The sequence below is a fragment of the Ictidomys tridecemlineatus genome, chromosome 3 (assembly GCF_052094955.1).
Source record: "Ictidomys tridecemlineatus isolate mIctTri1 chromosome 3, mIctTri1.hap1, whole genome shotgun sequence".
NCBI classification, from domain to species: Eukaryota; Metazoa; Chordata; class Mammalia; order Rodentia; family Sciuridae; genus Ictidomys; species Ictidomys tridecemlineatus.
The window spans coordinates 29,516,300-29,529,533 of NC_135479.1; the positions used below are offsets into that span (position 1 = coordinate 29,516,300).

The window sequence follows — 13,234 nt, forward strand, 5'->3', positions numbered from 1 at the left end:
CCAGAGCAGAAGGAAAGTCCCTCTATGCTCTGGAAAACAGTTCCTAGGAGAAGGGATTAGAAACCAAGATCTCTTATGGTGGCGCCCGGCGGTTCCCCTTGGAAACAGGAGAAATACAAAGGGCGCCACTTGGGAGAACCCGCACTGGTGTGCCAACAGGTCTTCTCTCATCACCCGCCGTTTTAAAGGACAGCCACGCCTCGGCTCCCCTATCTCTATGGCAGGGCGGCAGTGGGATGTATATTTCTAGTTATTCAATTTTTTTTTTCAATGGTTAAAGATTTTACGGACGACTTAAGCGGTTTATGTCTTTTCCTTAATTCTGACAATAATCCCGAGGCTCGTGTTATTAACCCTGTATTTCCTGGCCTACAAAGGGAGGGGAAAGGGGCGCAGACAAGGGTGGCAATCCGCCCAGGAAGCGGCGGGAGCAGAGCCGGGGTCTCCACCTCCCACTCGGGGCTTCTGCCTGCATCGGAGTAGCGCGCCTGGGTGCGGGGCGGGCGCCGCGTCCTTCCCGCGGGGCTCCCAGCGCTGGGCGGTGCCCGCGGCCACACCTGATGCGGGGAGCGCCTCGCAGGGCGCGCGCTGCAGGTGCGAGGTGCGCCCGAGACTCCGCCCCGCGCCCCCGCCCCGAGCCGGGTGCCCCGCAGCGGCCGCAGGACGCGCCGCCTCCGCCCGCGCCCGCCAAGAGGAGGAGCCACGGGCACCGAGCGGGAGGAGTCGGGAGTCGGAGGGCGGCGGGCGGAGGCGGATTTCCTGGGCCCGGCTCTCTGGGGCCACTATGGCGTTTGGGAAGAGCCACCGGGATCCCTACGCCACCTCCGTGGGCCAACTCATAGGTAAGGCGGCGCGGGGAGACACGCCGGCGGGCGGGCAGGCGGGCTGTGGGGATCGCGGGGTCCGTCCCCGCTCGACTCGGTTCTCGGCCTGCGGAGGAGGGAGTTGATCCCAGTTGGAGGAGATCCTTCCGCCCCCATCCCCCCAGCTTTCCCAGGGCACCCACATTCCACCAGCCCCCTTCCCGCGTTACTTTCTGGGCCAACTCACCTTGGAACTCCTTTTCCCCAAATTCTCTCTCTTTTGCTGACTTCTGGGTAGTGGAACCGAACAGGTGAACCCCAAGGCTTTGGCATGGTGTGTTGGGGCCTCTACCAGGAGAGGCTGGAAACTTGTTTGACTAGAGGAAGGTTATTCAACAGGTGCGTTCACCCGCGAGCTGTTAGGCGTGTAGTGTTGTTCCATACTGTTATGCCCATTTTGCAGATGAGGGAAAGATGTGATCTCACTGTGAGAGGCTCAGCAAACCTGAGCTGTCTTTTGAGGTAAACAAAGAGAATGAAAATGCTTGGCATTGGAGTAAAGGGAGGAAAGAGGAGAGGTGTCAGCTGGAGACAAAACTGGAGACAAGGGTGGGCCTCCTAGGCACCGTCCTACTACCTCTTTTCTATCTCCAGTGGCTATCCTCTGAATTATGTAGGTGTAAGCATAAGTCAGTGATTGGACTCTTACCATCACCTCCTCACTTCTCCCTCTTTTTCTTGATTCCTCCCCTTGGGAACGGGGTGTGGCACCCTGGCATATTAAAGGCAGGCAAACTGTCTGTTGGGAACTTAGTGGGATGATGAAATCGTGAGAACCTGGTACTTGGAGCAAGAAAGCTCAGACTTGCATGATTTGAGTTACAGCCCACCTAATTGCTGTGCGACACAGAACAGACCACTTACCCTGAACCTGAGTTTCCACATCTTTATGGGACCAGGCACCCCAGCCAGGCTAAATAAGACATGGTCTCAAGCTTCAGGGAATTCACTTTCTTTTATTTTTAATTTTTTTCCAGTAATGTGGATTGAACTCAGGGGGACTCTACCACTGACCCACATCCCCAGCCCTTTTGATTTTTTGAGAGAGGATTTTGCTAAGTTGCTCAGGCTGGTCTGGGATTTGCAATCCTCCTGCCTCAGCCTCTCAAATCACTGGATTACAGTCATGCACCACCACACTCATCTGATGGGAACTCACTTTCTTATAGGGCAGACAAGTTTGTAGTAACTTCTGTATGATACTTTTAGAAGAAAAATATAAAACACATAAAACCTATGAAAAGGGAGAGATGAACCCTGCCGGGATCTTTGAAGGGTGAATAGGAGTTTCTAGGAAGATAAGGTTGGGAGAAGAGCAAGGAATGGAAGGAGACATCTGATAGATGGGACAACCATATATGCCTGACAGTGCATTGTTGCTCACCTTTGTCCACTGAGTGCCAAATTCTAATAGCTCTTTTCCTGGGTGGGAAGCAGGCTAAACTTGGGGTTTCTCCCAACCAAGTCCTTATTCTTCTTCCCCTTAGTCTTTTCTCGTTGTTTTGTCTTCATTTTCCTCAAAAACTATGTTATTTTCATGCTTATGGACCACACCTTTCTCCAATGAAGATATTAAATTCATTCATATAGGGTATTTCCCTTCCTAGATAGCATTTTGGGTGAGGTACTGGGGATCAAACCCAAGGCCTGGCACATGGTAGGCAAGCGCTCTACCACTGAGCTGCATCTTTAGCTCTTCTTATTCTTTCTTTCTTTTTAAAAATATACATATATATATTTTTAGATGTAGATGGATATTTTATTTGTTTATTTTATGTGGTGCTAGGGATCCAACCCAGTGCCTCATGCATGCTAGGCAAGTGTTCTACCACTAAGCCACAACCCTGGACCCTTATTCTTTATTTTGAGACAGGTTCTTGCTAAGTTGCCCAGGCTGGCCTTGAACTTGCCATCCTTCTGCCATGGCCTCCCCAATAGTTGGGATACAGTCATGCACAATGACACCTGCTTTAACATTTGGTATTCTTGAAGAGAATGCCTGGAAAAGGGAAAATATCTGATTATTTAATGATGGGGTTCCAGGTACAGTCTGCACGGAAGTCTGCCTGTGGTAGCTTTGATAGTGTAGACTAAAAGTGGTCTTGCTCAGTCATTCTGTTCTCTCTCCCTTTTTCTCACCCCCACCTAACAAATGATTTTAAAAAACAAACAAACACTGAAATCAAGCAATTTTGGATTTCAATATAAGTTCTTCCTCCTACTTGCTGTGTAACCTTGGGTAATTTCCTTAACCTCTCACAATTTGTTTGATCATGTCCAACAGTGGGTTAAATGGGATTGCAAAATAAAATACTTAGCTCTGTGTAGTTCCCCTAGTAGGCGGCTGCTGAATAAGCTCTAGTGCTGTTCTCTGAAAGTTGGGCAGATGGAGATCTAGCTGGCCTGCTTTAGCCCGGTAGCCAGGTGTTATGCTTGCAGTCTTCATTAATAGGTCACTCATTACTGTTGCAACAGCAGCACTCTGAACTTGAGTTCTGAGTGATTCCTGAATTACTGAGGATTGTTCAGGGGAAAAAAAAGGAGTCACTTTGCCCTATATAAACTTAATGGTACTTGCTGTTACACCCTGGGGCAGATTATTTAAGGGAGACATTTTTTACTCTGTTGTAACTCAGACTCAACACAAGCAGCTTTTTCTTTGCAGAAAAGGCTACATTTGCTGGAGTTCAGACTGAAGACTGGGGCCAGTTCATGCACATCTGTGACATAATTAACACTACCCAGGATGGGTGAGTTCAGTGTGGTGTCCAAGTCTTTGCCTTTGATAAGAAGCATCAGATCTATAACATGTTTTTTCTTGCCAACTCTGGTTTTCTTATTGAAAGAGGATTTTTATCATCCCTTAGGGACCCTCTACCTTTTAAAGATGTCAGGTTTTGACTTATTGGGGCAGCTCTTGCTGGGACATGTGGAATATCTGAGAATCCATTGTAATTTTTTTTCCCTCTCCTCTTTCAGTTTTCCTTAACAGTTTCAAATTTTGTCTCTGAGAAACTCAGATGCCTTGTTTGTAAAACATTAAAAAAAATAGAGAGAGAGAGAGAGAGAGAGAGAGAGGGGGGGGGGAGAGATTGTTTCCTTCCTTAGGAATTTTTTCTGCTCTGATTGCCAGTATTTTGTGTAACTAAAAAATATTGTTCAGAAACTGGTTAACTCCTGGTGGTGAACAATCTCTGGACATTCATCTTTATAACCAGGAAATGATCTAGCAGTCTTTTTCTTCCTTGTCATAGGACAGATTGTTTTGTTTTGTTTTCTCCTTAATGCCAATATAGCCATGTTTGTGCTGTGTATATTTTAAATAATGGATGCTACTTTTTTATATAATTTTTAAACTTTAGAGAATTGAAGTTATAAGAGAAGTTATTAAGAAGGGCCTACATGGGCTAGAGTTGTGGCTCAGTGGCAGAGCACTTGCCTAGCAACATCGACAATTGAAAAAAATATTAAAAAAAAAAGAAGGGCCTACTAGTTTGAATTTAGTCAGCTAAGGTTATTATAAAAGACACAATTCCATTAATTTTCTTACAGGTATTCAAGTGACATTTGACAGGAAAAGATGTAATCTAGCTCATGTTGAGAAGAAAACATGACAACTTAATTATTGATTATATATTGATGGAAAGTACTATGTCACCATCACACTGTTCATGATTTTTTTTCTCTATAATCTTGTTTACCATGTTTAGATCTTCTGTGAAGCTTTTCATTGATACGACCAATTTCTTCACTGCTAATACATAAGGAGAATCTAGTAAATTCTAGCCCTCTATTTATAGTTCTTCCTTTGTAACATGATATTGAGGCATCTCAGAAGCTGACCTCCTTTGCTGTAATTCTTCCACTATCCCTTTGCCTAGGGGGTGCTCAGGAAATGCCAGTTGACATTAAAGTGGTAACTGTCATTGATTGTCTTGGAAGTTAGATTTCCTGTAAACTGGTTCTGTGTATTGGTAGAGGAAATGGGTATAAGCATATTTCATGAGTAGTGCTTTCTGGGTAATACTCTTAGGTAAATATTTTGATTGCCACCATAAGGTAGGTGGAATTGTCTGATTGTATCCATGAGGGGAAATTTAGGTAAGAGAAGGTACATGATCTCCTGAGATGGCAAACCAAAACCAAGGCCTTGGTCTTCTGCTCCTTAGACATTTCTGTTTGCACAATGCATATTGGTTTTCAGAAAACAATTTGCATGCCTAAATTGGTGATTTCTGTGTTTATTGCTATAGGCCAAAAGATGCAGTGAAAGCTTTGAAGAAAAGAATTTCCAAAAATTACAATCATAAAGAAATCCAACTTACCTTGTCAGTAAGTACTTGAATGTTCTAAGTAAGATTCTAGGATTTCCCAAGTTATAATTACATTTTTAATCCTGGGTTTTAAAAAAATCTACCTATCTGTGTGTACACACACACACACACACACACACACACACACACACAAATATTCTGAAGTAACAATAGGTTAGCAAAATTTTATATACTGTATGAGTTAAGTTTATTTATAGAGAATTGCAGAATAGAATTTAACTGATTATAATAGCATTTGATTTTGTGGAAAGAGTACTCCTGGAGAATCAGTTTTTCCTGGTCAGGAGATAGGAACTTGTGATTAAAAATTTACAGATGCTGAACCAGTGAAGAAGTTTGGGCATGTCTTAATTAACCATAACTGAAGGTGGGAGGAATTAAAGTCTTGAAAAAATGCCCCCCCCACCCTTAGTTTTATATCTCCCTTAAACACTTGTGTGGAATCCTGCATGCTGGCAGCTCATTTAGTTTGGACCAAGTTCTGCTGCATGGTATCCTTGGGAAAATGTTCTTTGTTGATTTAAGCAGTTCTGTGTACTGTGTTGTCTGTGGTCTCTTACGTGACTTGTTCCCATTCCCCCCCCCCATTCTTGGCCACATGACCTCTTCAGTCACGTTGGTGAGTTGCCCTTTTTGCTTTGATATGTGTTGCAAGCTCTGCCTGCTGCCTGAGAGTGAGCTGTGACATGGCTCTCCAATTTCTTCTGCATGCCTTATTTACCTCTGCCAGGCCCCAGACCATGCATGGTTATAAGGCTCTGGTTGGCCAGCTTCATGCTACTCTGTGGGAGAGTTGATCAGGAGGGTGATGGGGCAGAGGAGAGGGCGGCTCCCTGGTTTTAGATTCACAAGGAAGAAGAAGGGTCACATCTTGTGTGCTTGGAGACTAATTCAGTGAAAAGAAATGAACAGTCTTCAAGATGCAGTCACTAAAGAAACCCTTCACAGTGGAATCTGAATGTAGCTTAGAAGCATTTCCCTTTTTTGACCTCTTTTCTGTCTTTACCTCATGGCAGTGACCTTAGGAATTTCACAGAATGGAGGGGAGACATGAGTAAGGCATTTCTGTGGAAATACCGAAACAATGTCCCAGTGTTAGAAATGCCTGGCACCTGACTGATATTCTTGACGTCAGTAGAGATGGTTATGTTATTAATTCCATTTCAAAGGTGACGAATCTAAGACTAAGCGAGGTTAAGTGATTTCCCCCCCACCCAAGATTAAATGGCTATTACATAGCCTGAACCTAGTCCTCAGATTCCAAATCCCACACCCTTACCCCCAAACTACTTTGCCCCTTGGAATGAATCAGGTCTCTTAAAGAGCAGACTACTGTGTTTCATTTGTGACTCAGCTCCTTCATATGTGTGTGTTGGGCCAGGCTCATCAGTATTGACTGAATAGATGATCATCTGCACATTCCCCTGCCACTTCTCCTGGTATCCAGGAAGCCTCAACAGCTAATGGAAGGGATAGTAGAGCTGTGGCAGAAACCAATGTAAATGTGCCCTAAAATGAAGTGGATCCAGGATATCTCAAGGCTGCAGAAGATTAAGAGAATTGAGTGAGGAAGAAAGGGGATGGCGAATTTGGGGAACGCCACCTTCTCTGTTTCAACTCACCATTGTTTCCCCTTTGTAAGGGTCTGCCTCTTTCTGTACCGTGTCTGGCTTGCTTGACATTTCTGTGGTTGCGTGTCTCCATCTCCATGCCTTCCTCCATTATGGGTTCTTCCCTCTGGGGATGAACCAGTGCCTTCCCTGAGGAAGCTGGGTTGTGTCAGATTGTTGTGGTTCCTTTTTGGAGGGGTGACAGTGTTTCTGCTCTTAACTCAAGCTTGGACTTCTCAAGCCTTGCTCTGAGCTAGCTGCTTGTTTTCCATGAACTTGTCCACCTCGTAACTGCGCCACCTCCGCCCCAAGCTTGCTGTGCCAGTGTGAGAACAAAGCAATCTAAAACCTGTACTGAAATAAGGATGAGTCACGGTGGAGGGATTAGAATACAACTTTGTTGTTAGAGTCAGAGTTCATGAAGGTCAGAGAAAAATGCATCTTTTCTCTTGAATTCCCTTTAATATCTTTGTGCAGATTTCCCCAGGCTGTGTACATAAATGCCCAGGCACCTCACCTCAGACCAGTGCCTATGGACTGGCTCCAGAATTCAGTTGAGCCACACTGAATTATGAGGGAAATTAGTCACAGAAAGAATCACCCAGTGTCTGTCAAAGGGAATTATAAGTTTACCAATAAACTCTTTAAAAAAAGTAATCCCCCATGTGGCAATTCCATTTTATCACTGTGAAGTTATGACAGCCCGTCAAAGTCAATTATACATGTTCTTCATTTTATCTGCCATTTTGGGTTCTCCATGGACTTGTTAGCCTTGATTAGGTCCTTGATGGGATCTGACTGTACTGTGATTTCTTACCATAAGTTGATAAGTTTTATTAAGGAGCCAGTCATTTGTTTTGCTTTGTTTCTGTTGTGCTGAGGATTAAACCCAGGGCTTTGTGCATGCAAGGGCCATACCTTTGAGCTACATCCCCAGCCCAAGAAGTCAGTAGTTTTGTTTTTGTTGTTTTTTTTTTGTTTGTTTGTTTTTTGGGTACTGAGGATGGAATCCAGTTTTGTTTTGTTTAAAAAAAAAAAATACTACTGTTTGATTTTATTGCTCTCAGCCAGAAGCTAACCTATTCTTGAATGAGTCAATTGTGATAGATCTCAGCAAGGTATCATTGTTAAACACAGGAAAGTGGTTGAACAGGTTCCTGAGAATCAATGAATTAATAGACCTTTGTGGAATACCCATTAAGTAGTGAGCTCTAGTAGTTTCGGAAGTCTTGTGAAATGTGGCTCTCCCTTCAGCAGCAGTTAGAGGGGCTGTGGAGGCTGCACTGTCTCCTGTGGGTGTCATAGTAGGGTAACGTAACCATACCTTGGTATGGTCACCAAGAATGGTCCAGGTGTATTTTTCAGCTCTGATGGCTCTGAAACCTGATTGTTGTCCCTGTGCCTTGATTAGAATTTACTATGAAAAACATAAAGCCACATAGCTCTTTTTCTTCCAGTCCTCTCTGAAGAGAATATTTCTATCACAGATTGGTTCCTTCTCTTCTAGAAGAAATTTCTCCATGGAAGCAAATGATCAAAATGGCTACTGTCTACTGTTTCATGTCAGGTCCTGTTTCATGTCAGGCTCTTAGCATACATTATATTTTATGTAGTCTTTAACAACAAGCCTCTACATGGAGGTACTTGTGTCCATTTTGTGTGAGGATACCCAGGTTTCAGATAGATGACTTACCCAGCTGAGCACAAAAGTAGACCAGTGAAGCTTAAAGTCATTCACTTAGATCTCTCTTGGTCCCTTGGCTCCTCGGTTCTCTATCACACCTGAGATTATGGACTCTTGCTTCTCCAGTTTTCCAAGGTGGGTTATCTAATCTCATATACGCCAAAGTTAGATTGCAAAATATGTAAAAGGGACATATGTAATTTCTCCAATTTGCCACAATAGGTTTTATGACCAATCTAATTGGGCTGCTGTGTGAGTACTGGAGACATAATGGAAGAGGTGATAGAGAAGTAATTAGTCCTGACATCCTAGATTCCAATGGGAAAACACAAAGGGCATGATTGCTGATCTCCAGATGTTAACATTCTCAGAATTTCACTTTGGCTCTTTGATCCTGTGCATGTGCCCCGTTATAGTAAAATACCGGTGCTCCAAAAGACAAAAGTTGATTTGCAGAATATTTAGAAAGAAATTCACCATTCACTTCATTATAAGCAAAAGCGAAACTCAGAGGCGTACGAGGTACCTACGCCAAGATTCCGGTGAAGTATTTCTGTAAACTCATTAAACCAATGACACTCACCCTCTCAGCATCTCACCCATTAAAAACTTTTATCAAGTTCACCGTCATTTGTCACTCCCCTTTTCAACTTTGTCTAATCAACTTGTATTAGTAAAGATTCAACTTACTGTGCTATGGATTTGTTTCCTTTGCTTTAAAGGTGTTCCTTGGGTGTCACCTAGCTCCATGTGCTCAGCCCCTCCATTTCCTGATTGCCTTCTTGGTCACATTGCCTTAAAACTATAGCTTTCATATGGCAAAAAAATAACACTCGAAATATAGAGCATGGTAGCAAGTCAAGTTTCAGGGCTACTTCTCTGCAGAAATGATAATCCCTATCCTGGTTGGTTATGGTTTCTGTGACCTCACTCACTCAAGGTGGTGGAGTGATTTAATTTTGTTTTTAGATCACTTGTTGAAGTCTACCTTCTGCATGCAGTTCTTTCATACTAGCTCATTCTCTGATTTCTGCTCATGTTGCTTTTTGAAAATTCTTCTTTCAGGGCAACCAGTTACCCCACATGGGTTTTTCTTCATCCCTATTTTTTTACTATTTAACGCATCATCCTCCTGGAAGCTTCTCTTTTGACCTTACTGATGTTGTGTTCTCCTTATGTTGTGTGCTTCATTTCTGTTGCTCTTTGGTTTCCATCTGTGAGTTTCTTTGGCCTGTGTAATAGGTAACACCAGTGTCCCCGCCATTCTTCCTCTGCTTATCAGAAGTGACCTTGATGGCTCACTCTCCTGACCTGTATCTGCTCAACAGATACTCGAATGTCCCAGTTTTCTTTCAAACTAAAATATATAAATTTCAACCCATCATTTTTGTTCCTAGGAACCCCCTTCACACTACCCTACCCACTTCCAGATTTCCATCAAGGGTGTCCTCAGTCTCTTGCAGAATGAAGGCAACTTAACTTTCAGTCTTCTTTTATCCACAGTCAGGCCGAAGTCTTCCTTCATAGTTCTTCCCTGACTTTCCTCCCTTGCACCTGCCTCGTTCATTTCAGGTCTCCATACATGGTGGGGGCCTACTGGATCTTTCTTTCTTTCCAAGAATTTTCACCCTCTGGTTTCCTTTGTAAGTGCTGCCTGACAGCATTTCCAGAGTGCTGCTTTGCATACATTATCCTTTTTCCGGAGCTCCAGAGCGAGGTGTGATGGTGACAGACTAAACAGGAATCCCTGCCTTCAGGATAATGTCCAGACGCTTTACACTGCCACATAAATTTCTGTGCAGTCTGGGTGACATCCTGACAGACTTTATTCATTCAACCTCTGCAGTGTGTCCCTAGTTTGCCACTCAAGAAGCCACTACCAGAGACAAACCAGAGGACTTCTGTTCCCCCTCAAAACTCATACATTGCCACCTTTCTAGTTTTTTTTTTTTTCAAGCCATATGTGTTAGTTACCTTCCCGTGACTGTTGCAAATACCTGATGTAATCAACTTAGAAAGGTTTATTTTGGCTCACGGTTTCAGAGGTTTCAGTCCATGATTGGTTGGCACTGTCACTTTTAGTCTTGGAATAAGGTTGGCTTGAATGCATGGCAGTGCAAAACCTCTCACCTCATGGCAGGGAAGAGAGAGAGAAAGAGAGAGAGAGAGACAGACAGACAGACACAACACACACACACACACACACACACACACACACACACACACACACCGTGGACCTACGATCACCTTTGAGGACACACCTGCAATGATCTAAAACTTCCTGTTGTTCCTTCCACCTATTGAAATGTCCACCACCTCCTAACAGAACCAAGTTAGGGACCAAGCCTTAAACACATGGACTTGTGAGAGACATTCCAGATCCAAACTATAGCAACACTTGTCTGTCGAAAATGTAACTCTGTACTCGTATTTTTTCTTTTTTTTTTTTACTTTTTATATTCATTTTTCAATGCTTAGTTCAGGACCAGCCTTTTCCAAAAATCTTATAAGGCCACCCGGTCCTAAATAATCACACTGACCTAAATAGGTCTGTAGCTAGGCTTACTGCTGTGCAATTTATTATCCAAACCAGAATGTTTGAGAGTGAGAGGATGTGTCGTCATTAACAAAGTCAGGACAACAGAGATGGAACAGGTCTTCCCTGGATAAACTGGGACAGATGTCATACTGTCTTTAGCCCATGTGGTTTGCTCACACTTCCCACTTAGCAGGTAGAGTCTACTGCCTTATTTTGCTGTGATAATGGTGTCCCCACTCCCCATCAAGCCCAGCCCCCAGGTAGCTACATTATACTTATTCTTCCTCATATCCCTAGAACCTACCATTGTGCTGTGTCTTGTAGTAGAAAGTAAATAATGTTTATTAATTAGAATGCTGGTAGAAATCATTACTTAGCAGTTTTTGCCTTGTATTTCTGGGGTGATTTTGCCAGAGAAATACACTGTTTAATTTTTCTTATTTAGCTCATTGACATGTGCATGCACAACTGTGGTCCAAGTTTCCAATCTCTGATTGTGAAGAAAGAATTCATTAAAGATAGTCTGGTTAAGCTGTTGGATCCTAAATACACCTTACCATTGGACATTCAGAATAGAATCTTGAATTTCATTAAGGTGAGTCTGTTGTCTACTTGTCACATTCTAAATAAAGGACGGTATGTTTCTAAGATTAGAGATTTAATGGGATATCTTCTGATTGTTTCAATGATCCTTCTTAACCTAGGATTGAGCCAGAGAACATTCCCATTCCTTTGTTTCTCTGGCATAATGATTTCTGGGTGTTGGATAATAACCTTTTCCTGAAGAATTTGTATTCATCTCCCTCCCTTCCTCTTAGTTTCTATTTCATCCACATCAGGAAAGACATTGATGGGTATGTTCATTTTGTAGATATAGAAACTATCTTCTGGAGCAGATAAATAACTACTTCAAGGTTACCTGGCTAAAGAGTTACTGATACTATTTTGGAATCTATTAATTTTATGTTTAGCACAGCAAAAAAATGATTGATCGTATCTATTTCAGTCTTCTATCAAGATGTTGAAGCATAGGATTCTGAGGATTTAAAGTATTTTATAATATCCTAGCCTTGAAAATGAATACTTTGTTCATGGCATTCAGAAATAGCTTTGTGTTTCCTAATAAAGGACACAGTTGTTAATTTCTCATCTTATATCACAAGTTTAAAAACTGCTTTTGCTGCTATTTTAACTCCAGAACTTTCTGTCTCTTGAACTCAGTGTTGGTCACAGGGTTTCCCAGGAGGTGTAGATGTAAGTGAAGTGAAAGAAGTGTACCTTGACCTGCTTAAGAAGGGTGTTCAGTTTCCTCTCTCAGATGCAGAGGCTCCAACAGCAAGGCAAGAGGTAGGAGGCTTTTCTTTGACCCATGTGGAGTAAGAGAATGTTACCTGGATCTTTTTATATTGTAAACGACACCCTAGCTCAACTAAGTGGAGCCAAAAGATGAGTTTACTAGAAGGATGTGGCCACATCTTGTAGAATAACAATGGCTAAGGATCTGGTTGCTTGGTGTATTTGGGGTCTGATATGGGACTAGTTAGAAATGCTTCATGCCCAAAAAAGTCAGAATCCTCATTTTTATAAGATTTCCAGGTGTTTGCACATTGGTGTTGATCAGCACTGGCCTAGAGCCCATGCTATGGGCTGTCTACTCAATGTTGCAGGTAAGGCATTGACTCAGGGAGTAGTGATTGGTAGAGGACATGCCTTGCCAACTGTGGCTTAAAAAAATTTATTATGAATTTATTTACCGTTTGTTTTTAATGACCTAAAGAGAGGGCAGTAATCATCTCACATGTCAGTTTATCAGGCAGACACTTTGTAAAAACAAGAGCACTTTATTGAATTGTTACTCAGTTAGTAAACCAAATAGCAGCCACATTGCTATTGAATACCTGCCGCATGCTATTGAATACCTGCTCTGTTATGGGCATGTCATTTGCTTAGGGCTTTTCTCAAAATGATGGGCAGGTTGTGTGCTTGATGATTGAATCAGGACTTTGGTTGAGAGTGCCTGAGTCAGCTCAGAAAGTTGGGCTTGAAGTGGCTATGTGAGTCTCATAACATTCTTCCCTTCATTCTCAGACCTCATTGACTCCACCAGCATCTGTTCCTACTGCACCAGCTCTTTCTTCAGTAATTCCTCCCAGGAACTCAACTATTACTTTGGTCCCAGAACAGGTAACAAGCGCAAAAAATAT

The 13,234-nt window shown here is 42.8% G+C and overlaps 1 protein-coding gene across 4 annotated transcripts in view; it reads left to right on the forward strand.

The window, feature by feature from the left end:
- The first annotated feature begins 656 nt into the window (after positions 1-656).
- Tom1l1 (target of myb1 like 1 membrane trafficking protein) overlaps positions 657-13,234 on the forward strand; it is a 42,930-nt gene continuing 30,352 nt past the window's right edge. The window contains exons 1-6 of one of the 4 annotated variants that reach the window (XR_013436132.1): positions 657-842; positions 3,529-3,613; positions 5,117-5,195; positions 11,476-11,625; positions 12,252-12,377; positions 13,119-13,214. Coding sequence is in view for 3 of the 4 variants with exons in the window: in XM_078042269.1 (XP_077898395.1) it covers positions 785-842; positions 3,529-3,613; positions 5,117-5,195; positions 11,476-11,625; positions 12,252-12,377; positions 13,119-13,214 (594 nt within the window). In the remaining variant the exon portion in view is untranslated. The remainder of the gene's footprint in view (positions 843-3,528; positions 3,614-5,116; positions 5,196-11,475; positions 11,626-12,251; positions 12,378-13,118; positions 13,215-13,234) is intronic. The other 3 variants (XM_078042269.1, XM_078042270.1, XM_078042271.1) reach the window with 3 other exon arrangements.